This window comes from Panthera pardus, unplaced genomic scaffold (assembly GCF_024362965.1).
Source record: "Panthera pardus isolate Hobbes unplaced genomic scaffold, ASM2436296v1 HiC_scaffold_24, whole genome shotgun sequence".
NCBI classification, from domain to species: domain Eukaryota; kingdom Metazoa; phylum Chordata; class Mammalia; order Carnivora; family Felidae; genus Panthera; species Panthera pardus.
Genome location: NW_026526810.1, coordinates 128,914,530 through 128,941,345, shown reverse-complemented (window position 1 = coordinate 128,941,345; position 26,816 = coordinate 128,914,530). Strand labels below are relative to the sequence as shown.

At 39.3% G+C, this 26,816-nt stretch overlaps 1 protein-coding gene across 5 annotated transcripts in view; it reads right to left on the bottom strand.

Moving 5' to 3' along the window:
- The window catches only part of PPP4R4 (protein phosphatase 4 regulatory subunit 4), a 102,249-nt gene that overhangs the window by 12,250 nt on the left and 63,183 nt on the right, over positions 1 to 26,816 (bottom strand). For 3 of the 5 annotated variants that reach the window (XM_019462158.2, XM_019462161.2, XM_019462162.2), the window contains 12 exons: positions 24,110 to 24,231; positions 21,559 to 21,681; positions 20,067 to 20,236; positions 19,611 to 19,730; positions 17,248 to 17,325; positions 16,452 to 16,535; positions 15,674 to 15,856; positions 12,361 to 12,466; positions 10,423 to 10,570; positions 6,208 to 6,352; positions 4,005 to 4,046; positions 3,843 to 3,917 (listed from right to left, as the gene is read on the bottom strand). In XM_019462158.2, the coding sequence (XP_019317703.1) occupies positions 3,843 to 3,917; positions 4,005 to 4,046; positions 6,208 to 6,352; positions 10,423 to 10,570; positions 12,361 to 12,466; positions 15,674 to 15,856; positions 16,452 to 16,535; positions 17,248 to 17,325; positions 19,611 to 19,730; positions 20,067 to 20,236; positions 21,559 to 21,681; positions 24,110 to 24,231 (1,396 nt within the window). The remainder of the gene's footprint in view (positions 1 to 3,842; positions 3,918 to 4,004; positions 4,047 to 6,207; positions 6,353 to 10,422; positions 10,571 to 12,360; positions 12,467 to 15,673; positions 15,857 to 16,451; positions 16,536 to 17,247; positions 17,326 to 19,610; positions 19,731 to 20,066; positions 20,237 to 21,558; positions 21,682 to 24,109; positions 24,232 to 26,816) is intronic. The other 2 variants (XM_019462159.2, XM_019462160.2) reach the window with 2 other exon arrangements.

The following is a 26,816-nucleotide window of genomic DNA, read 5'->3' as shown; positions in this document are numbered from 1 at the left end:
ATCACAACTTAAAGCAAAGATTATTACACTGACTCGTGGGGCTTTCAATACAAATATAATTCACGTAACAACTGTAACATAAAGGGCAGAGAGCTCTGTATCATCGTTGAATGAATTAGTACACTATTAACACTTAGTAGACCTTAAAGGGTTAAGTGTATCGTAACCTCTCGATGAAACCACCAAAAAACAATTCAAAAAAAAAAGAAAGAAAGAAAAGAGAGAGACAGAGAGAGAAAGAAAGGGGAAGGAGAGACAGAACACCAACCACTAAGGTAAGAATGAAACAGAAGTTATCACCATGGATCCTATACATATATTAAAAGAATAATATAAGAGTATAAACAACTTTATGGGAACAAATTTGACAGCTCAGCTAACAGAATTCTGGGTATGGGAAGCAAATTATCAAGTTTACAAAAGAAGAAATAAAAAACCTGAACAGCTTTGTATCTATTAGTAGTTGAGTCAATTACCAAAATTCTTTTCCAAATTAAAACTTTGGGCCTTGATAATTTCACTAGTGAATTCTATCAAACACCCAAGGAAAAATTAAAACCAATTTTATACAAACTCCATCAGAAAACAGAGGAATTAAGAGGAAGTGGTAATACTACACATTTCATTTTATAAGGCCCACAACTGTAATATGAAACTTAAAAGTCCCAAAAATGACAAAAAAGGAAATTATAGGCCAATTGCACTGTGAATAGAGATGCAAAAGTCCCTTTAAAAACTAGCCAAGAATCCAACAATAGAGAAAAGGATAATATATCATCATCAAGTAGAGTTTATCCCCAAAATACGAGATTGATTTAGCGTTTAAAAACCCAAGGTAATTTGGGGTGCCTGGTTGGCCCGCTTGGCTGAGCATCCGACTTCAGCTCAGGTCATGATCTCTTGGTTCATGAGTTCGAGCCCGCGTCAGGCTCGCCGCATGTCAGCGCAGAGCCTGCTTTGGATCCTCTGTCCCCCTCTCCCGCTGCCCCTCCCCCACTCATGCTTTTTCACTTAAAAATAAACATTAAAAAAAAATAACAATAATTAAAAATAAAAAAAATACAGTGGCTTAACAGGATAAAGAGTAAGCAAACATCATTTCTATATATGAAGAAAGAACATCTGACAAAATTCAATAGTCATTCATAAAAACCCTCAGCGGACTAGATATAGGAGGCAATTTCTGCAATTTGATAAAGGGCACCCACATAAAACCTCTTGGTAACATCATGCCGAATGGTTAAAGATCCAGCTGTTTCCCCCTAAAATCTGTAAAATGACAAGGGTGACTGCTCCCGTCACTTTTATTCAATTGGAAGTGTTTCGTTACACTACAGGTCCTAGACTTTGCAACCAGACGTAAGAAATAAAAGGCATAAACACCGAATAGAAAGAAGTAATCTTGTTGTACCTAAAGAGGATATAATGGCTCATGTAGAAAACCCTATTAAATCGAAAAAACAACTCTAGAACAAATACAAGGTGAATATATAAAAATCAACGGTAATTGACAGCAGTGAAATTCTAGGAAGTAAGATTAAAAATTATAATTCCATTTATAATAATGCCAAAAACCATAATATGCCCAGAAATAAATTGAACATAAGACCTCCTTTAACTCTACACTTAACACTACCAAAATTACATGGAAAAAAGTAAAGATTAAATAAATGGAGTGGTAGACAATGTTCAGAGATCAGAAAATTCATTGTTAGGATAATTAACACAATTCTAACAAAAATTCCAGCGGGCTTAAAAAAAAAAAAAAATTCCAGTGGGCTTTTTATGTAAATGGATAAACTGATTCTAAACTTTATAATCAAAATGCAAAGGGCCTAGATTGGTCAAAGCAATTAAAAAAGAACAAAGTTGAAAAACTTAACCTACCTTATTTCGAAAATTACTATAATGTCACAGTGATAAAGACAGTTTGGAATTGCCAAAAAGATAAACGTGTAAATCAGTGGAACAGAATAGGGAGTCAAGAAATAAACACACACATATATGGACATTTTTTTTTAAGATGCTAAGGCAATTCAATAAGGAAGTTTTCGACGAATAGTGCTGGAATAATTGAATATTCAGATGGGAAAAATCATATAAAACTAATTGAAGTGGACCACAGACCTAACTGTAAAACCTACAACTAAAATTTCCAGAAGAAAACACAGCAAAAAGTCTTTGTAATTTTGGGGTAGACAATGGATTCTTGGAACAAACAAGCATAAACAATAAGAGAAAAAAATGGTAAGTGGAACCTCATCAAGATTTAAAACTGCTCTGCAAAATAAAATAATCTTTCACCATTAAATAAGTGAAAGATAAGCCACAGACTCAAAGAAAACATTTATAAAATGTATATCTGACAAAGGAGTAGTACTGAGCGTATAAAGAACTCTTGCATCTCAATAAGATGACGACAACCACCCATTTAAATATCTGAAAACAGGGGCGCCTGAGTGGCTCAGTCGGTTGGGCATCTGACTTTTGGTTTCAGCTCAAGTCATGATCTCTCAGTTGTGGGATCAAGCCCCGCATCCAGCTCTGCACTGTCAACGCAGTGGATTCTCCCTTGGAATTCTCCCTCCCTCTCTCTCTGCCCCTTCCCTGTTTGCACGGGCACGTGCTCTCTCAAAATGAATACGTAAACTGAAAAAATCTGAAAACAGACTTCATCAAATAAGAGATAAGGATGGGCAGTAAACAGAGAGATGTTCAACATCCCTAGATATCAGGGATATACAATTTGAAATCACAATGAGACACGATTATATACCCGCCCTATCGAGCTGAGAGGATATGGGGTAATTGAAGCTCTCCACCACAGCCGATGGGGACATAAAATGGTACAGCAACCTTGTAAAACTGTGTTTTGTTTTGTTTTTTAAATTAAGCAAGCCCTACCATCCAATCCAGCCATTCCATTCCTAGGTATTTCTGCAAAAGAAGACTTCTTCGTAGGCCCACCCAGAGACGTCTTCATAAATGGTCACAGCAGCTTTATTTCTAATATCCCCAAACTGGAAGTAACCCAAGTACTCATAAGAGGTGGATAAACACGGGGCGCCTGGGTATGTCAGTCAGGTAAGCATCCGATCCTTAATTTCAGCTCAGGTCATAATCTCATGGTTCATGAGATCAAGACCTGTGTTGGGTTCTGCACTGACAACATGGAGCCTGTTTGGGATATATTCATTCTCTCTCTCTCTCTCTCTCTCTCTCTCTGCCCCTCCCCTGCTCACATGCTCGCTCCCTCTCTCTCTCTCTCTCTCAAAAGAAATAAACATTTCTTTTTAAAAGGGGTTTCTAATTTAAAATAAAAAGAGGTGGATAAACAAACTGTGGTAGGTCTGGAATGTGGACTACTACTCAGAGATAAACAGGAATGAACGACTGAGAACATACAGCAGCGCGGATAAATGTCAAAACAATTATGCTGGTAAAAAGAGGCAGGAACAGAAAACATATGTAAACAAACTTCTGTCAATTCTAGCTGCTAGCTATTTATAGATAGAAACTAGATGAACGGTTTTGGGGGAGCGGAGTAGAACGTATGGCTTTCCAAGGGGCCCGGGGAAGCGCCTGAGGGAATGGAAATGGCTGGCATTTTGATTGTGGTGATATTTTCATCAAACTGTACCCTTTCAATATATCCAGTTAATTGTACGTCAATCATACTTCAATAAAGTAGTTGATTTTGAAAGGTTCTCAGATGTAGTTTGCGTTCTAGTTCACAACAGAGATTTCAAAAAATCGGGAAATGATTTATTGGGTTGCATAACAAAGCACAGCTAACACTGGTCAGAAAGAAGTGTGTGTGTGCCCACGTGCAAACAACGTACCATTTCCATAAGTAGTAGTTCTTCTCTTTCTTTCTCTTGATCCAACAAATCTTTTTCATAAAACTTTTTCTGAAACTAAGTTTAAAATGAAGTTACGAAACACTACGATGAGTTCCTGCCAATTTTTATATTCTTTGAGCATAAGGTAAAGCCTGGGCTTACCGCATCCATGGACATTTCCATCCTGTCCAGCTCTAACACGGTCTAAAAGCAAAGTTGTGAAAAATTATTCGACAGTAATTAAATTAAGCCAAACAATCGTCTCTCCAAAAGACTCCTTTTCCAGAGGGAGGTTCAAAGAGGAGACTTCTCCATTCTATGGGAAGGCTACATTAGAAAACCTCTCAGATTCTTCCCAGTTTTACATGGTACTTTTAGCCAACCTCCTAATGCCAGGCTCCATTTACGCTGCTTGGAAAAGACTTTAACCTTAAAGAGAGCAAGTCTAGAGGGACACGTTGGACGCTAAACACACACAAATTAGTGAACTTCTAATAACCCCAGGGCCACTCTTCTCTGAATCTTCAGAAATACAAGATAATTTTTGAATTTTTTAAAAGAACTTTTAGCTAAATATATATGAAGCAAACTGTCGTTTGGGTTAAAATCCTTAGTTCCTTTCTGTAGAAATGTTTGATCATTATGACATTCTAACCATTAAGGAAGACTTCGCCCTGAAAGTATTTCTCAATTTAGCATTTCTCTTTCAGAACACATTAGTCTGAAACAAATCATTTTAATCAAACAGCGGTCCCGCTGACCCAGCATTCTGACTCTGACAGAGGACTGTACTTCTCACTATGATGGTCCAGATAAAAGTCTATTTATACAGACTCATGCCCAAAGCCAGTGTTGCACACAGAATATTTATTTGAAGATTTTTATGCTGAAATTCAGGAAGATATTGTAATTTATGCCATGAAATTATCCCTTTTAAATAAAATTGCTTCCCACCTTAAAAACTGACTAGCATAAGCCATGCCATTTTTATCCCGAAGCTTTGTAGAAGAAGCTTCCTCGGTGGTTCCCTTTCCAAGCCCTCAGTTTGATAAGCAGTATACTATAGAATTTTCATGGGATCGACTGACTTCCTCATGTAACACACACTTACAGTAAGCTCTAGTCTTGTAGATTAGTAATCCATTAATTCAATCATTTTTGTCCCTATTTATGGGGTTAGTTTATCTTTTGAGTTAATAAATTCTGCCAAGAAAGTCACTCATGCTCTTAAGTTTATTATTGTGAAAGTTAACTCTGTTGCCTAAACTTCTGTAATTAAATGGTAAGGACAGAAATATCTGGTAGAAACAAATACATATAATACATACATACACATATATACGTATACTATATATAATATGCTTTTAGATTTAGGTGCACGTCCAGACCCTGGGTATTTCTGGTTAGTTTAGCTGGTAAAAGAGGAACTCACACTTCAGTAAAACAAGAGCATACTAATTAATACTAAATTATCAAATCACTGTATTAAAAAGTTCCTCATGTGACATCTGGCAATGATCTCTAAGAAAAAAAAACAGAAAAAGAAAATCAAAGGATTCTTTTTTTCCCCTCACCATCAATGCTAAGTTAAAAGGCATTAATAAATTAATTCCTCTCAGTATAAAGAAATGCTCAGGAACTATGTATCCTGAAGTTCACACTCAGACTAAGAGTAACCACTTAAATTTGACTTAATCTTACAAAAATATGAGTTATGCGTTCAGCAGAAAGTTTTGAAAGACTACAAAGTATTTTCAGGCATGACTTCACTAACCCCAAATTTTTGCTGTTTTCATTTTGTAACATCGGCAAACAATTCATGTGAGCCCATGCTAAAAACAAAAGAAACAAACAAACCCATAAGACATGATGTCACATTCCTGAAAAAAGAATGCACTCGGGGTAAGAGATCCGTATTCCAGCCCCGGCTCAGCCACTTGCTAATATGATCCCAAGCAGACATTTACTAGCTGAATTTTGCAGAATTCTGCAAAATCAAACAGATCTTGACGGCCCTTCCAGGGCTAAATTTCTATGAAGTGTGACTTTCCCAGTTGGATTATAATCACTTATAAATCAAGTCTGGTGGATGAAGTATTATTAGTTGAACAGTATTTATGAAGCACCTCAAATGGGCCAAGCTCTCTCATGGTGCTTATATTACTAGTAATACAAGTTGAATGTCTAACTGCCCCATGAAAGGAACTTTACCAGCCGTAGCACACATCAGCCAAGTCCGTTACCAACACTACTCTAGCAACGCTATGTTACCATATTGCTATCGTGTCAAGCTAAAACACGGAAGCTACGATGGACACTGTCTTCACGCAAGAAACGCCACTGGCGCGGCAAGAGCGATACTTACTCTTTTTACAATAGCCAGAACATCTTTATCTTTTTCTTGACAGAGGAGTTTCCTCACACACATTTCTAACTGCTGAAGCAGATGCTTATCTGCAGGGATCTTCAGAGTAGATTTCACTTTGGGCAACAAGTAGCAAAGTTTCATTCTGTAATAAATTAAATAGTACTTACGTTTGAATGAGTTCAATAACTAAGAATAACAGTAACGCGAAATGGAAAGAAAATTCAAACTTCGGAGAGCCTGGGAATTTAGCCCGTAGCAAATGCTTACGGGGTGGCTGTTAGGAGTCAAGCATTCGTTATTCTGGGTGCTGAGACACACAGTGAAAAAGACCAACCAAATTCTTTGCTCTCCTGGAGCTCACCCTGTAGTACGGGGTAAGGAAGAAAGAATAAGGAAACAAAGTATCTGTCAGAGAGTGGTAAGTGCCATGGACAAAACTAAAGCAGGAAAAGAAAAGGGAGTATCAGAGGCGGGGCGTTAGTTTTAAATTTTTTTTTTTTTTTCAACGTTTTTTATTTATTTTTGGGACAGAGAGAGACAGACAGAGCATGAACGGGGGAGGGGCAGAGAGAGGGAGACACAGAATCGGAAACAGGCTCCAGGCTCTGAGCCATCAGCCCAGAGCCCGACGCGGGGCTCGAACTCACGGACCGCGAGATCGTGACCTGGCTGAAGTCGGACGCTTAACCGACTGCGCCACCCAGGCGCCCCCGGGGCGTTAGTTTTAAAAGACGAGGTCATAGAGAGTTTCAGCGAAAGTTTCGCTGAAGAGATAATATTTAATCAAAGACTTATTAAAGAAAATTAGGGAGTAAGTAACGTGAACATCCAGAGAAGAGCATGATGGACAGGAGCCTGCCGTATGTGCAAATGACCTATAGGGGGAGCCTGACTTGGGTGTTACCCCAAATTGGCAAATTGACCCAAACTGGCAAATAGGCTATAGTGGGTAGAGCTGAGCAAAGGTGAGATCATCAGGAGACCTCAAAGTGGCAACAGGAGGCCAGCTCGTGCAGGGCCTTGGAGGCCACTGCTCGAAGACTAGCTTTCACTTTGAACACCGTAAGAAGCCGTGGAGAGTTTTACACAGAGGAGGGAAGTGATCGGGCTTAACATGATGGAAGAAGGATCACCTGACTAGTGGTGTGAGAGCAGACCATAGAGGGTCGAGGACAGAAGGGAAACAACAGAGGAGGCTCTAGCAGTCATTCAGGCAGGAGACGGCGGCCGCCTGAACCAGAGTGGTAGCAGTCAGCAGCGAGAAGTGTTTGGATTCAACGTATTTTGCAAGCAGCAGTGTGTGCTGAGGAACTGTGGTGGGGTGGCAGGAAGGAGGTAAGGTTTTGATCCAAGCAGGTGGCAAGAGGAGACGGTTATGTGCACGGATGGAGAAGACCTCAGAAGAAGCAAGGGCAGGCGTGGGTGCGGGACACGGCGGGGATTTACTTTCGGGCAGACCGAGTCTGAGGCGCTTGTTGGGCAAGCCACGGAAATGCTAAGTGGGCAGCTAGCTCAACGCATCTCCTGTACAGGAAGGACACCCGTGCTGGAGACATACAGTCAGGAAACTTCAGCACACAGATGACATGCAAGCCAGGAGACTGGAGAGCTCGCCAAAGCCATTGAGTGCAGTCTGAGAAGAAAAGGCAAAAGGACAGAGCCTAGGCGCCATCCCAGTCTACACCGCGCGGATAAGGCAGCAACACACAGACGGAAGAACGCCAGAGAGGTGAGAGGCGATCCGGGGCAGCACAGAAAACCTTGCCGGGAAGAGGCAGTGCAGAAAGTGCTCTGCTTTGCTAAGCTACTAGTCTAGTGCTCTGCCGGGGCTGCTTTTACAGAGCGATGCCAGGCAGTTGCCTACGTTTGGGCTGCTGTATTCATCCATTCCTCTGAGTGCTCTCCAGATACTATTTTTTTTACTTCTATGCCAAACCCGGGACAACCAAGTCCCATTCCTAGAGTTTCTAGGCCAACCTGTCCGCTGAGCCCGCAGTCGAGGATTCTCCACATACAAAAAGTTTGCTTTCTATTCAGGTGAAAAGGCGAAGGAGGCTCTTCCTCTAGAATATTCAGCTCCATTCATAGCAATAATGGTCTCGAACTCATTTGAGCTCACCATGGATCCTGGTGATGCTTTCTCTCAGTTAAGGGGCCCCAGTTACCCCAAAGAGAATCATTTGCATTTCTGGCAAAGGGGAAGGCTCCGTTGAATACCAACGGTCTTTCCAGCCTCTACATTGTCTAGGCTCCGTGAATGCAAGTTTTAAACATTGACGTAAGGAAAAACAAAAACAATCAACAGTCTATGCACACTTCATTCTTCATAACTCAAGGCAAGTCTCGAAAACATATATTCAACAAAAGCTACAGAAGTGGTGATTTAACTCTGAGAATCCTGGGTCCGTGAGATCATAAAGATTTTATGATTAGGTATCACACGCCCTTCCTGGTAAGCTAAATTCTTCATGTACATTATCTCAGGTATTTACCCCTTGGAACCCCCTATGAATTAGGTGCTAAGGAAATCCACGTGCAGAGAGATTATGTAACTTGCCCAAAGACACACAGGTAGTATAGAGCTGGAAATCAGCTCAGGCAGTGTGGCTCCAGAAACCCGTCCTAAGTGCACGATCCCACCACTCTTGCCTGTGATGGCTTTCGTTCTATCTGCACATCTCTGCAGAGCTGGGCAAATGCTTTCGTCTCCAAAAGCCAATTAGTATATGGTATTGCTGGACCCGTTTGTTTGACTGGTGATTACCCAGGCAGAAGAGTGGAAACCAAAACAAATTGCTATGCAATGATCTCTTACCCCCAAAATAACCAAAATTCACAGAGCAATGTTCAATTAATCTTCATTTGGTTTTTGAATTGACAGGTTGCTTTCTCTTAGGGTCAACTCTATGCTTTCAGTCTCGTTGACCTGGGTTAGAGATGATTTCGTTTCCTTTCAGGTTTGTGTTTTTGTTTTAAAGTTTTTTTATTTATTTGAGAAAGAGAGCGAGAGAGAGAGCAGGAGGGGGCAGAGAGAGGGAGAGACAGAATCCGAAGCAGGCTCCTCGTGAGCACAGAGCACAACGCAAGGCTCAAACTCGTGAACTGTGACATCATGACCTGAGCCAAGATCAAGAGTCAGGGGGTGCCTGGGTGGCTCAGTCAGTTAAATGTCCAACTTCGGCTCAGGTCATGATCTCGCGGTTTGTGGGTTTGAGCCCCGTGTCGGGATCTGTGCTGACAGCGTGGAGTCTGGAGCCTGCTTAGAATTCTGTGTCTCCCTGGGGTGCCTGGGTGGCTCAGTAGGTTAAGCATCCGACTTTGGCTCAGGTCATGATCTCACAGTCCATGAGTTCGAGCCCTGCGTCGGGCTCTGTGCTGACAGCTCAGAGCCTGGAACCTGCTTCACATTCTGGGTCTCCCTCTTTCTCTCTGCCCCTCCCCCACTCACACTCTGTCTCTCTCTCTCCCCCAAGAATAAAAACATTAAAGAAAAAGAATAAAAACATTTAAAAATGTTGGAGAAAAAAAAAAGAGAGAGAGAGAGAGAGAGAGAGAGATGCTTAACTGACTGAGCCACCCAGGTGCCCCTCGTTGCCGTTCAAATAATTTTTGTCAACTGCTTGATAAGTAAGTGACAATTCATCACAGTGGGAGCTGCTTTTCTAGGGCCACAACTTCGATTTGCAACATGTTTGCAACGTAAATAGGTTCATTAGTTACTTAGCACAGATAGGATGCACAAAATACTGAAGCCGACGCAGTGGCATTTTCTGTATTTTCTTACACTAAAAATATAAAACAAAAACCAATCTCTTGATTGCCTCTAAAAATGGACAGATCTTTGCCCAAGCCAACTTGGAATTATTTTTTCTTTAGTCTTAGAAGATCCATAAATTATGAATATCTGCTCAAATCCTGATGCCAATGTGTGTATCCAAGCGGCAGGAGAAGCCTGCCAGGCTGGCTTCGACTGCTGCTCTCTCAACCCAATAAACAAAAGACCTGAGACACTGTGAAAAGCTTCCAAGTCTTACTGAGGCTCATCAACTAAGACTACTAGGAATTTCAAAGTAAGTATACATTATTTACTTGTTTTCTGATTGACTATGAAAAAGATTTTGCATGTTCTTTATAGTTGGTAAGTAGATAAATTATAGTAGATAAATTTAAACATACAATTTTTTCAAGTATTTCCTTGGATTGGTAGCATACCTCACATTTGCCACTGGATCGTGCGTCAGTTCAATAGCAGGTAGAAAGAAGTATTTACAGAAAAATGATTTGGAGAAGATCTCTATAATAAATTCACAGGTATCCAAAAATCGAAGTCTATTCCAATAGCTTTTTCCTTGGCCCAGTTCTAGAAACAACAACAAAAAAAGATAAGTTTAATCTTTCCTACATGAAATTATATGTGACAAAATTAGACACGCAAAACCCGTGACAAGTTTTTTTATATCCACAATTTGCTTAGCAAATACAAGAGATAAGAGAAAAAAAATCATATATACTAAAGATCTGTGGACTCCCAAAAAAAAGGACATCTCAAAACATCTCAAAAACCAGAAAAAATGTATTAAACATTGCATTCTATTCCATAAGCATTTATTTTTTTTTTAAAGAGTTTAGACTCTTTTTTTTTAATTTTTTTTTTTTTTTTTTAACGTTTATTTTTGAGACAGAGAGAGACAGAGCATGAACGGGGGAGGGTCACAGAGAGAAGGAGACACAGAATCCGAAACAGGCTCCAGGCTCTGAGCTGTCAGCACAGAGCCCGACGCGGAGCTTGAACCCACGGACCGTGAGATCATGACCTGAGCTGAAGTCGGACGCTTAACCGACTGAGCCACCCAGGCGCCCCCCATAAGCATTTATTAAGTACTAAATAACTATATCTACTACTTTTTGATCACCCATTACGTGCTAAGTACTCTATACGTATTATCACATTTAATCCCAAAAAACAATCCAATGGGGGAAGTATAGATTTATCCTCCTGAGAGGAGGTTCAGAGGTTAAAGTCACAGAGCTGGTAGGCGTAGTGCTGGAATGCAAATCAAAGTCTGTGTAACTTCGAACTCTGAACTTATATTTGACCAATCAAATTAGTGGTTTTCTTCATTTCCATAGAAATGCTCTGAAGTGGTTAAAGTCATATGTAAACACTGTATTATTGACAATAATTCAGGTAAACATTTAAAGGATTGTTTTCTCCCTTATTCCACAAATGTTCAAAAGCAAAATTCTTAATATTTAAAGCCAAGTGGAATCTCCTTTCAAAATAAAACTGATTCTAAATGTGAGGTCGTACCCCTGAAAAATGAAAATTAAATTAAAACAGAGTCAAAAAGAGAAAGTTTAAAGTATATGGAGCATAATTTTTCTTAAATGGAATTTGATACACTCTTAATTTTTTGAAAAATGGTGATCCAACTTAAAATGGTGAAGTCCAATAACCAGAAAATCCCATTACCTACTACCTACGCTGGATAACAGAGTTCAATAAAAGCATTAAGACACTATGGTCAAAACAAGTATACAATAATTAAAAATTCACTAAGTATATACAAGTATGTGACACTCTTTCTAGAATTAACACATTAACTAAAGGTTTCTGTCTCAATTTAGCCCTTAGCAAATTAAAAAAAAACTTGCATTTGTTAACTGATTTCGTTTTTTAAAACATTATGAACCACATAGGCTTACCAGATTCATAGTCATGTATGCATCAACTCTATTCAAGGGAACTAAAAAAAATCCTCGCATTCTGCTAATATTTAATATAAAAACATAAAATGCTACATTCATGGAGACTCAACTCGTATTTTAGTTCCAAATGCTATTTCATCAGGGTAGAAACTGGACTTTCACCATAAAGAAACATTATTTTAATTTTTCAAGTGTAGAAACTCACTAAAAAAGACCTAGAGTAATTATTACTTTTGTTCATCACAGAATAATCCTATCTTAAAGATTTCTAAAACAACCCCCAAAAATTAACCTAGAAAACTCAAATAGAAACACACTCCAGATACTTACCAACATCAGCCTAACTATTCATGGCAAAATGATACATGCAGTAAGTCAGAACTAACTAAGGCCACGTTGCTTACTTTCCGTTTTTCAAAATGAGAGGCAATGATTACTTACGTTCAATTAATTTTTGAATGACCTCATGTCTCTGTTCTTGTTTACGATTATAACGTAGAAAAATGCATAGCGTTCGTGAAGCTGCCTTTTGGACAGGTAAGACATTCTTAAAGAAATAAGAAAGACAATTAAACCAATATAATAATACACTTTGGCTCCACAAATCAATTTTCAATTGCGGCTAAAAGTAAGAGCAGTGTTGGGGCGCCTGGGTGGCTCAGTCGGTTAAGCATCCGCCTTCAGCTCAGGTCATGATCTTGCGGTTCATGGGTTCAAGCCCCGCATCGGGCGCTGTGCTCACAGCTCGGAGCCTGGAGCCTGCTTTGGATTCTGTGTCTCCCTCTCTCTCTGCCCCTGCCCCCTCGTACTCTGTCTCTCTCTCAAAAATAAAATTAAAAAAAAAAAAAAAAAAAGTAAGAACAGTGTGGTCCACCTCTCAAATCACTGTGGAAGTGCCCTCATAATTTAATGTCAATACCACTCAGGCATATCAACTAATGTATCATATTACAAAGTTAATTCTGTTTGGCACAGTTTCCAAATCATCCAAATCTGCTTTACAGGATGACTCTCATTTCTTTGCCACTTCATCTTAAGTGACATTCTCCCCAAATACCTCTCGGCCACCCATTCTCTTAGCCATTCCCTGGACCTTGTCACTCATTTATTCAGCAAATGCTTGCAAGAACATACCCTGTGTCAGGTACATCATCAAAAATGTGCCACTTCTAAAATATAAATTTAGAGATCCCATGATCAGATATACTTTGCAATCCTTCTGGCTTGCTTCTGACTCTTCGAACTCAATGTCATCACTGAGATCCCTGGTCCACACACAGATGAAACTTAGAATCAAAGGGACACCATGTCCATAACTCTTACTAATGTTCTATACTCCTCTGTCCTTTGAATTTGTCACACCGCTGGGCAGAATTCATTAATTTTAAATGAATTCAATCATCTGTCTTTACTGGGTTTGGGTTCCAACTATGTATTAGAGAAAAATCTCTCAACCAGATCTATTATGCCCAGTATAAAATTCACGTACACCATCTTGGCTTACGTATCAATACTATAATATTTAAATATTAAAGATTCAGACTATTACAGTGGGGATCCTTGAAATTCAAGTAGAATAAAACCGCACACTGCTGCCTTTCTGGATCTTTAAATATTTTTCACGACAAAAGTAGGGGAAAAAAAGCTTATGTCATTGCTCAAAACCTTCCAAAGACTTCCCCCGTTTCAGAGAATACAACCTAGATTCCACATCATGGCCCTCAAAGTGTGCTGTGCTGTGGACCCAGCCACCCCTCTACCTCACGTCTCTACCGCTTTCTACAATGGCTTCCGTCCTCACGCAACCACACTATTCCCTTTGCCTGGACCACTTGTCCTTCAGACATCCCCAGAGTAACTCCAGTACTTTGTTCAAGCCTCTGCATGAAGCACACTTGATCAGAGAGGACTTTTTCCTGACCGCTCTCTCCACAACAGATCCTACTACCCTCGGTCACGTTCCTCGCCCTCTACGCTGCTTTCCCGGTCTTCACTATACCTTTCGTCCCTGACATACTATATACGTATGTTTGTTTACGGCCTGTCTCCAACAGAATCTAAGGTTCCGTGATAATAAGTTCCTTATCTCTTTTGTTTGCTGCTGTATCTTGGTACCCAGAATAGTGCTTGGCACATAGTAAGCTCTCAATTAATTTTGCTGAAGGAATGAATACTATGACCATTAGTATGGAATTAAAAATACAAATTCTTTCTTTTCTCCAGAGAATACTGACACAGAATAACGTGTCCTCTTTGATCATGGAAAACGTGCTATAATAATCACGTATCTCCTTTTAAGTGTGGAGTTACTGTCTTGTAAAAGAAAATAGTAAAACGAATCTCTCAGGCTTCCAAGTAGTTTGTTCATACTCTTTGTTGCAACTCGTCTCTCCTTCCTGATAAGAGAAGCTAAAACTATGGAAGAATTATGTATTCTTGGCTTTGGAAACACAACATGCCTACTGAATAATCAGATTGAGGTCAACAATTAAGATCAAACTTCACAGCACTCATCGGCCCCTGTTAATAGATTTACTCAGCCTGTCTTATTATCCACCTCGCCGCCACCACTGTAGAACGCAGGCTCTGTTAAGAGCAAGACTCTGTCTTATTCACTCCTTTATCCCTAACTCTTGGAACAGGGCCTGACACATAGCAGGCACTCAAATAAGTAATTTCTGAATAAAATAATTGATAAATTCTGCTCAATTTGATGTGAAATTTCCTATGTGGCACACTCACACGTTGTCCTCTGGTAAGGAGTCATTGTTGCCAAAATCATTTCTTAAGACTATTACGTCTATAACATAACCTTCATCTTCTAGGCTTTGCTTTGATGAATGAAATTAACTTGTAGAAGAGGTAGCTCATGAAATGTCTCTTTTTAACACCGACCATGTTATTTTTCTTTTTAATCTTTAAGGCTAAAACGGATTTGGGGTTTCTGAGACGGCTATTAGATTTCATTATCTCCCTTTTATTGAGAACAATGAGAACATAAAGCACTTTTTTTATCAGCTTCTAAAACATATACATTATATGGAAATTTCTTATACTTCAAAAATGGTAGAAAGACATCATATTAAATGTACAGTGAACTGGGGGTCCAGCAGACCTCTCTGGAAATTTTTGTAACAAAGGTCAACAACTTACTCTCTGGGGGATTTGAGTACAAATCTTTTTTTTCCTGCTTTTGACTCTAATTTTAAGGCTATCCATCATAGGCCACCATGTTTTGAATATAAGCTTTATCTGTTGCATAGCCATCTTTCAGAGGTACTTTAAAAGAAAAAGTAACTCCTCTAAGATTGAGAGGCTTACAAGATGCCTTGGCAACACGGCATAGTTGAGGCAGGCTCTGAGGCCATGACACATAAAAGGTATATTATCAGAGCAGACGGTACTTAGCAGTCAAGATCACAGTCTCCTGCCAACCTGCCTCTTGAGAAGAGCTACATCAAGTTTGAAGTGAGTCTGTTCACACTCTCCTTGGCGACATACGGACAAAGGGTAAGTGAAGGTACCACCTGTTCATTCTTCATTCCAGCTATACAGACAATGCTCAAAAACAAGCATGAGCGGAAAAGCACAGAGAAACTTAAGTTCCCCCTTCAGAGACCTGGCAAAAGAACATCCTTCTAGGACAAAATGGAATAAATGAAGTTTGTCGTACTACTTTGAGAATGTGAAGAATCTGGTAACCCCAAAATCAGGTGAGAGTTCAAAAGCATTAGATAAAAGGTACCGGGCTCACATTTGTCATCACGATCGTGAACATTCTTTGCAAGAAACGATAATAAATCTGATCACTGGATATGATGTGTGGCAGACAGGCATATTTCTGCAGTAGCTTCTCATGAGTTCTCCATTTTAAGGAGGCCGCAGCTCGCTGCTCGGCGGCTGTGAGTGCCGGAATCAAGTCAGGCAGAGATGACAACTGAAAAAGAAAGCCCATCAGAGGATGGATGATAATAAATCCACCACAGCATTCCAGCGAATTCTTCAGTCTTACAACACACTGGGGAGAGGGACATTCTCGCTCACTTCACAACTTAGGCTCTCGGTTGTCACAGGGAGACCGTTATCTGGCAAATTCAAGTCAGTATGTTTTAAAAATTCCATGAGTAAAATGAACAGTTACTGGAAACGAAATTCTGAAATAGAGAATGGGACTCACAATCCCTCTGACAAAAGTAAAATTTGTTCTACTTCACTGTTGGAAAATTGTGACCTTCCAAATTCCTTCTCTCCTGTCCTCACCAGATGCTGTTCTTGGAATAATAATTAATGCTAATAAAAACTGAAAATGTGAACGTAACCTCCGAGGGCAGTAAGAATCATGGTAATACAAGAATTGGAGAGGAAATTCAGGCTGTTGAAGCTCCAAGAGACATTTACTAAGCACTTGTTAATATGGGGCAGACACTACTTTAAATATTTTCCATACGTTCTCTCCTTGTTCCCTACAACAACTCTGCGGAGTGAGATCGTATTTATAACATTCAGGAACTTCTTTGATACAGGACGTTTACCTTATTTTCTTGAACACTGCTTTCTCCACCGGTAGACATAAGTTCAAGGATTTCTGGAAGATGATCTATGAGAGCATCTAGTACCTTTTAATAGAGAGATTGGTTACTTTTATGGCAATTACTGTTTTTCTAGTCTTGGATTAGTTTCATACGTCCATCTCTGTATCTGTCTCTCGATACTGTTCAAATAGTCTAGATCGGAGACAGCCACTTCTACACAACCAACATGCTGAAAACCTGCCTCTCGACTTTTAAAAAGCAATTGAAGTTAGAGAACACCCTCTGCAACGACTAAATATTGAGGAGTTGAGCTTTGACAAGCCCGTACTCATTTGAGTGAACAGGATATACTGAATGCATCATCAACATAAAGTACTGCAAAGTTTCCACAAGTATACTCCCCAAACAATGCTGAGAGAAAAAGAGATAACATTGAATGTACGATTCCGATTGTGGAAAATAAAAACCTCTTCACAGAAGAAAGTAGGAAATTTTTAAACTACAACAAAACAGTAACAGCGACTGGAACTAAAGGTATTCTTTTGTCGGTCTACTTTTTGGCATTTCCTAAATTTTCCTTAATAAGCAAATATATGTACGTATTTTAAAAACCTAGTAATTGTTTTTAAAGATCTCAATTTCCAGTCTATGATACAATGGTACGTTGTCTTAACACTTTTGGGGATTGCCAGCTAAAAGAATTCATGCAATTCTTAAGAAGGAGGCAGGGAAAGGGCATGGAAATATTCAGACTTAACATAAAAGAAGTAAAAACCAAGGAGTAAGAAGATATTACCTCCAGTGATTCATCTTGTAATAATGTTATCAGTTCTTTATGTATTAAATATACTCCAGAATTCAGAAGTTTAGAGACCTAAAATGCAGCGATAAAGTCTCTCAGATTTAAAACTACTAGACATCTAAAGGTTATAATAATAATTTTACAAAATACATCCCTGTTAGATACTTCTTCTGAAATGAGACTAGGTTACAACATACATATAAAAATTAGATTTCTAGAAAAATTAATTGCATACAAAACCAGCTTTTTAGTCTCCTTTATGACACTCTGGAGTGTGGACACGTGAGAATCGGCAAGTAAGTGCCCACATGGGCGCAGCAAATGTAGGAAGGATTTATCAGAGTCATAATTTCCGTATCATAAGCAATAAGCCCATGGATGCCTCCAGCTCATATTTTAAAGTCTTACAGCGGCCAACGAGGTCTCCCAGGATAGTGCAGGCACATGAGCATTCGCCCTGGCTCAGCACCTCCTAAAGAGGGCAAGTTCTACGGAAGGTCTGTGTGACGCAGGGACAGAGGGGAGTCCCAAGCAAGCAAGACATCAAAGAGTTTTCCCATCAAAGACTTTGATCAGCACAAAAGGAGCTGGAAGGGTCTAAGCTAAACTCCCCTATGAACAGGTTTGGGTTTTTTTCCTCCTCCAGACAAAAACAGAACTCACAATGATAAATCCACCAGTTTCTACTTTTCTTTCTTTCTTTCTTTCTTTCTATGTATTGGGCTTCTGGGTAAGATTTCAATGGGCAGGAGGGGGTGGGGGAAGTATTTTAAAAACCTCTGCTCTACAGGGTTGTTTCTGACTCGTTCAGAATATTTTCAAAATACTATTTTTCTGAAAAACAAGAATAAAGTTAGGATATAGGAAAGTAATTATCAGAATTCAACAGCAACGCTGTGAGGAAAACTTAAACTCACCAGCGGATTTTCACTGCTCAAAAGGACAAACCCAGACTAACAATTCATTTTTGGAATAGAGTATCGTGAACAGCCTACCTACATGGTATGACTGAGGGAACATGGCAACTAGCCACCCAGCAAATAGCTAGATCAACAACTGCCAGACTCACTCCTACCAGTGAAATATTTTTATGTACCCATTTCAAGATGTTTCTCTCTCTGGCGCTAACATGTGATGTCCACTACAAAACACAAATAACGATGAAATTTTAAAGGGATAAAGATAAAAATAAGTAAAAGCTCTAACATTACATAAACATTGCGTTCTCAGACACGAACCTCATGAAACCGTCTCTGGACCATTAATCTAATAACTACCAGCATGCACGGTAACCAAAACTAAATAAATGCTCACTTAAGGCGCACTGGAGACAGAGATTTCACTCAGCCGGCCAGTGCCCTCTGTCCCGTCCCATCCTCCAAAACATACTGTGCAACACTGGAAGTATTTTAATTAGTTACACCATTGAAAGACAGTATTTCCTAGATTTTGCACAATGAACATTTCGTCACCCCAGAAAAAGTGTTATTCAAAAGAATACTATCACCCAACAATCAAGAGTCTCAAGCAACATAATCATGATGCTACAGATTCCTCGTGTGCTTATAGCTAATCAAACAATGCTCTGATGTAGGAACCCAGTGCAAGGAAGGGGCTGAAATATTCTCACTGAGAGTAAGAATATTTAGATACCTCTTGTGAAGACAGGAAATATTTTATTGTGCCATTTACAAAGAGACATTTATATTTGGAAGTTGACAACTTACAGTTTATACGTGCTTACTGCCACTATGTAAGCATACACGTGCTTCCTGGGATCACCCAAGACACGTATCCAGATTTCAACCTCTAGGGTTAAGAAGTCAATTACATCCATCGGAAATGTTTAAATTCACTTTTGCTTCTTCCACTCAAGAGAGTTATAACAGCTGAACCTAACAGGTATGTTCATAAAACGTGATCCATTTGCACGAAAAGCAATAAATAACCTGTCACTCGATTTTCCGTTTACTCTCAAGTTCTTGAGTTTAGATGCAAAGTTAAATGTTAATATCGTAAGGCATATAAAACCTGGTTTTACTTCCAAACCAAAGATACCCGTATTCACACCACAATGTCTGGCTTAAAGTCGGCACTTAATAGAGGTACGCTGAATGAATGGATCAATAAATGGTAAATGAATATAATGTGCTTATGTAAATGACTTCTGTCAACATACTAAAGAGAGAATTATGGAAATTTTAAAATAACAGTTAGGACTCAAATATGAAAGTGATATGGAGCCCATATCATATAATAAACCTTTATAAACAGAAGCGTACACAATATCCAAAACTCATCTAGCATACATAGGTGGAATTAACAAACGTCAAATGCTAACACTTCTTCACACTTACTTCATAAAAGCAAATGGCAATAGTGTATCTGACTGGTACTTCGGGGTCATGACAAAGGCAGAAGAATGTAGAATAGAGTTCCATGTGGAAGTTTTTAGGATCAACAAAAACAATCATGGCCTGGTGGAGGTGGAAGGGAGAAGATGAGTGGGAAGGAGAGAAAAACGTGCATCAATACCTAATATTACAATCATTTCATTTCAATTGAAATCATGTCCTCTACATAATAATTCAGGTGGAAATCACATTTGGAAGATCCAAATGCATGCAGATGGCTCTACTTTACACACAAAGTTAAATATAAGTTATACTAATATTACTCAGGACCTACTGTCTACACCACACGTAAGGCTAAGCAGCAGGGTCATAAATGGCCATGGTTTTTAATGCTATCTATTCAGATATTTTAAAGTTATCATCAAAACCTTTTGTCAGTACAAATACATAATCTATTACCGGAAAGTTATAAGCACAGTTCTTCCGTACGGAAATATACTTCTTCTCCTGCTCTAGGATTTGGGGTGGAATCTGATTTTCATTGTGTCCGTTTTCTTGTTGCAAACCCAGCGTACACAGTTTCTTATAAAACTCCAAAAATCTCAAGTGTTGATCTGGAGTAAGAATTCCTAAAACAAATGTAAAACCTTTGTTCAACATTTTCACTGAAAACAAAAATAGAGAGAGAAAAGCAAAATACAACACTTACGTAACGGGAACCAAATACTCAAGTAAACCGTTAAAGACCATAAATAAAAGCAGCAGTGAGGAAAGAGTACCTCTTATGGAGAAATTCAATGGGTCTATTGTTTCACCTTATGTTGATTTTAATAACACTTTAATTTTAACAGTATAAACTATGCAATGCAGGAATGACGACTGAATGTCTGCAGCACATATCACACTACAGACCACCGACGAGTCACTACAATAATAATATATAAGGACCATTACTGCAATTTACTTCTGGTAAATATTCTAAAATTGCCTGCAGAAAAGACATGTGTGTGTATCTGCAGAGAAAAGAGTTTAAAAACTCAACCTAGGGGCGCCTGGGTGGCTCGGTCGGTTGGGCGTCCGACTTCCGCTCAGGTCATGATCTCACAGTCCGTGAGTTCGAGCCCCGCATCGGGCTCTGTGCTGACCGCTCAGAGCCTGGAGCTTGTTTCGGATTCTGTGTTTCCCTCTCTCTGTGCCACTCCCCTGTTCATGCTCTGTCTCTCTCTGTCTCAAAAATAAATAAACGTTAAAAAAAAAACTTAAAAAAAAAATAAATAAATAAAGTTTGATGTCGTCCCAAAAAAAAAAAAAAAAAACTCAACCTAAAAGACGGCAAAGTAAATATTTCTGATCCACAGACTCGTTCCACATTAATAAATGATCTTAGAGAGCTAGGAACTCATCATATACTGCAAACCTTATTTTCAACGGCCAATTAAAAGTCTATAATATACCTGCTGAAAAATGTTTTAGTATAGCAGATGGCTATAACTTAATTTATGATTACATTATTATAGGAAGCTAAGAACCGAGTAATATGTTCAAAATGCCAGGTTATGAGTATTATTCTAAATTCTAAGCTGAACTGCTCACATGATATATTAATTACTCAACAAATAGTTAATAAGTGTATACTTGCTATGCACCAATAGTTAATATAACTACATCATATGCCAACCGATACCATATTTTATATGAATATAAAATATTCAGAGATTTAAAGGGCCATGACTACTTCTTTCGGTCACTGTTGTTTCAAATAGGTTCTGTTAGGGGAAAAAGTCATTCTTAAATGTGCTCTAGATTATGCTACCAAAAATCTAAGACTTCTTAAGATTTTACACCCTTAAAGGATAGGTTTCACAACTGAGGAGCTGCAGTCAAGTGGCTGAGGCAGAAGACAAAGGGAAAAAATTATCCACAATCTTGAAATTCTCAGGGTATATCATACCATAGAGTCCATGGCATAGTTTTCCTAAATGGAAAGATAAGGAAATAAGAATGGATTCGTCCGCTTTGAAAGATTTTTCACAAAATGATTTCACTAAGGGAAGGATAGTTTGACTTCTGTCATCTGGAAAACAAAACAAAACAAAACAGACTTTAGATCTAGTTGCCCACGCTGCACATGGAGAAATGCATACATACAGATTCCAGAAAGGAAAGTCGCCGGGTTGGCCACACGGCCACGGAACACGTCGGCAAGCCCTGGTCGCAGAAGTAGCAAGAAGAGGGCTGAGATCGGCAAAACCTTTTCACGCCAGGCTCAGGGGCTCGGACTCGTGGACGGCCACCGGGACCACATGTCAAGAGTGCTTACAGGCTAAAGAGCTTTGAGGACTGAGGCTTGGAGGCCGAATAACTACAGGACCCCAACACCGCGGACGTGAACGGAGGACCAGCAGGCTCAGGCCGCAGGTCTCACGTGTTAGCGCGTAACTCACGCCAGGGGGCAGCTTTTTCTGACTGAAATTGTTAGCTTATAATATGTCCTGTTTATTGAATTTCTCCACTTTTACTTATATGGCACTTCCTTAAGAAGTTCACTGATATTGTGGGGGCGTCTGGGCGACTCAGATGGCTGAGCATCCGACTTCGGCTCAGGTCACGATCTCACGGTTTGTGAGTTCGAGCCCGGCATCAGGCTCTGTGCTGACAGCTCAGAGCCTGGAGCCGGCTTCGGATTCCGTGTCTCCCTCTCTCTCTGCCCCTCCCCTGCTCACGCTCTGTCTCTGTCTCAACAATAAACATTAAAAAAAACCTTTTTTTTAAGAAGTTAATCCATATTTTAAGTGTGTCTGCTTAGATTATAAATTTCTCATATATCCCACCGACATTTACATCTTGATTCTAAATACTCTGAATTTCCCATAATTCTCTTAAACTGTCAGAAAGGAATCGCTATTAAGGGTCTGACAAGACTAAGCAAAATGCTGCAACAGGTTTAATGGTATTATTATGACTGTTACTATCATTACGTTTCAGGACCACATCTACCATTTTAACTAAATGACATTTATTAGACATTCACTGTTTTCCGTACAGAACACGCATTATCCTAAGTAGAAGTAGAGGGATGAGTAATAAACGGTCTGAACTTGAGAAACTCACACCAGCAAAGAAGCCAAACACAAAAACTATCACAAGACGACGTGATCGCTATTCTCATAGTTGGTATAAGGCACGGGTCTGCAATTTTTGTAAACGTTCTAGGCTTCACAGTCTATCTGTCGTAACGACTCTGCCACTAGGGCCCCAAATCAGCTGCAGACAATACAGAGCCACGTGGGCATGGCTAGGTTCCAATAAACTTTATTTACATAAGCAGGCAGCAGCAGGATCTGGCCTGCAAACCACAGTTGGTGTGCCCCAGGCATAAGACATTTACAGAGATAATCAGAGAGGAGACTGTATTTGCAATGAGCACTGAAGGAAGTTGGTTAGGAGGAAAACAGAAGGGAGAAAAAACAGGGAGAAAAATGAATATGCAGAAAGGCTGGAGGTGTGAGCGAATTTCACGTGCTAAGGGAATGACAAGTGGTACTGGAGCGGGAAGGAATGGCAGGGAAAACCGTGAACATAGGTTACGCCCAGATCTGTTCACAACCGGGTGTGGACAGTGAGGGGAGAGAGCAAGGAGGGGGCCAAGGCTCCTAGACTGAATGCCCAGGGGTGCCCCATCATTAGGACAAGGAGATTCACTCACTCATCTATTTTCACGTATTATAGTTCTTACTCCTCTGGCTCATCATATAGGCTGAATGATTATTCTGGAACAATCATACATAATTATTGGCCACACTGCAATAATCTTTAAGAGGCTCTCCTAGTTCAGGGTAAAATGTTGTTAATCCAAGTAAACATAATCCTATAATTTACACAATAGAGTTTCGCACCCAAGTACTTGACATTTACTCCTCCAAATTTTACCACATCAGAATGGTTAATGTTTACTGATAAATTAATCTCCAGCATTTGTCAAAAGTCTAGTCATATACTCACAGAGGAGCTAATTGTCTCTGTGATGTCTTTGTGATTTGACTGGCACAACACGAAGAAATACCTCCTTACCCATTCCCACTCAAACACCTCATCCCAAAGTTTTCCTCCCCACGGCCATGAGATTTCTAGCATTAAAATATTAAGGAAGGAATATTACTGCTTTAGTCAACATCTTTCCTAGAGTCAATTAGTTAAGCAAGTTAAAGGCTAATTACCAAACCAATTCTTATCTCCCCACACAAGGCAGTTAAACATGGATGAGCGAAAAGAGAGAGGCATGGAACATGCAGTAACACAGGATGCCAGGAAGGTAAAAGCAGCCACAGAGAAGGTGCCACAAGAGAAAGAACCAGAAAGAGACACAGAGGAAGGGAGGCTTAATGTTCATCATAAAACAACATAAGGAATTCTATCCCTTATCTTTCTTCACTCCCTATCAGTTACAAAACAGGGGAAAACACTGCTTTCAGAAGCAAAGGTGTGTCCGCGGGAAGATTTACCTGTGTCAAACACGTCAAGCAGATTAACCAAAGTTTCGAAAGCAGCAAGCCGCACACTGCTGCCTTCATCCCTGGAGAGTTCTATTAGCTCAGGGAGCACCACGCTTTTTGTAAGTTCTGTCCTGCACAAGAAGCAATAGAAGAAAATAAATCAATTCAATGAATTATAGCAAGAACTTATGAAGTGAAAGTCACGGGGCCAGGTACTGCAGAGAACAGGAAAAATCATAAAGATCTGGCTCCTGCTCTCCAGAAGCTTGCAATCTGGCTGGAAAGCATGATATAAACATAAGAAACATTAACAGTAATTGTCTAATTACTTAAATCAATTCTACTTCCACCAGGATAATATTATTACCTGCAGAGATCTTAATGACTAGAAGTTTATATTAAACTTTATATATTGTAAAAGTTTTCCATCTTAAGCAACATCAGCAAATGATCTGGACTAGCCAGAAAAACCTAACAGTAGCGACCACAGATACCTTAACAAAATCTTTTTATCTAGATTTCAAGGGCTGCATTATTTTTTCATTCACCTAAAATACAACATTACAGTAACTAATTCCTACATAGAAGAATGATACAGGACACTAGACGCTCTCTCTGAAAGAATGAAACACAATACCCATGCTTTCAGGGCATATACAACATTTATAATACAATCACCAATGGTTCTCATTAGATACTTTAATCAGCCACTGCTCATTCACCAAAATGAGATGCTACTACAATGACCCGTGCTGATAAGGGAGACTTATAATGTGATGCATTATCATGTGTCCTTCCTAGACACGTGATGGAAGATGGCATGAATTATAATTTGATAGAGAATGAGAAAGTCACTGAGAGTTGCAGAAAACCTGAAAAGATTTAGGGCAGAGCACAAAGACTCTAAGACAACGCTGTCAAGCAGAACTTTCTGCTATGAGGGAAATGTTTACAAACTGTATTGTGGCCACACGTGGCTACTGAGCATGTAAAATAAGGTCAGTAGGGGCGCCCGGGTGGCTCAGTCGGTTCAGCGTCCGACTTTGGCTCAGGTCATGATCTCACGGTTTGCAAGTTCGAGCCCCGCGTCGGGCTCTGTGCTGACAGCTCAGAGCCTGGAGCCTGCTTCGGATTCTGTGTCTCCCTCTCTCGCTGCCCCTCCCCCACTCATGCTCTGTCTCTCTCTGTCTCAGAAATAACATTAAAAAAGATTTTTTTTAATAAATAAAATAAGGTCAGCATAACTGAGGAACTGAAGTTTTAACTTCATTTTACTGAATTTAAATAGCCAAACATGGCTAGCGGCTACCTTATTGGAGAGTACCGGCTCTAAGGACTTGCGCGATCAGAGAGCCAAAAACTGTTTCTAAGAAATTAATCTATGAAAGGGGGGAAGGTGGTCAAAAGCACAAACTTCCAGTTATTAAATAAATAAGCCATGGGGATGTGCTGTACAGCATAGTGACTATAGTTAACAATACCGTACTGTATATTTGAAAGTTGCTAAGAGAGTAAATCTTAAAAGTCATAAGAGAAAAAAATTCTGTAACTGCCTAAGGGGACAGGGGTAGCCAGACTTACTCCGATAATCGTTTTGCAATGTATACTGACTCATGTTGTACCCATGAAACTAATATGTTTTATATCAATTCAGAACATATTTGCATGCTGTTAAAAACCTTGAGTTTATTAAGAATGAAAGACGGTAGTTTAAGCTAAAGATCTCATCCCTATTTACAGGCAAAAGTTACTTCCATTCAATCTTTCAAATGATTTTTCCCCCCAAGAGTGGTATACTGATGCAAACCCAACTTAATTATATCTGGGTATTAAAGATAAAAACAATCAGAATCAAAAGGTCTTTAATAGCTGCACAATGATTTCTTAATGCTGAAAAGGCAAAGTGAAAAAATCAAATCTGTGTATCATCAGTGGCAATAAGGACATGTCAGTTTCAACCTACCAACACCAACGGGGATTTCTCATTTTCAACTACGTTAAAGCCACTAAACACTATGGCACTATGTATTAAAAGATCGCTTTTATATGTTATCAAAATTTTAAAAAACATAAGAGCTATATAAAAATAGATAACCTATAACCTTCTACTTAAAGAAACTTTGAAAGTTTCTGATAATGTACGGCCTCCAGGCTTCTATCCTGTTGATGTTATTATATACATCCTCTTTGGGCTTCAGCTTCCTCATCTGTAAAACAGGAACAATTACTATCCATCCAACAGATGATTGTGAGGGTATTAAGCTCACACAAGTGCTTAGAAGAGTGTCTCACACATGGTAAATATTATCTAAGTGTATACTAGTGTTATTCATAAATTTTGATATACACTGATTCTTTATACTTATCTCTAAAAATGGAATAATACAGGTAAAATATCAGCAAAAATTCTGTGTATATAATAGAATTCAAAAAGATTCTAGGTTTATGCTTCTCCCAGTAGGACACGAAGATATTTCCTGTGTCTTTGCTAGCACTAAAGATTTATCATTAACTTTTCTGATTTCATTGGTAAAAGGAGCATTTCACTATTGTTTTGTAAATATCACATATTATTCAGTAACTGTCTGTCTACTTGACTGCATCTCTGGTCAAACTCCAAGCACCTGGACGACAGGACTGTATCTTTTTCATTATTACATCATCCATATGTAATCCATAGCTTATGGTAGGTGCTCAATGCATATTCATTAAATGC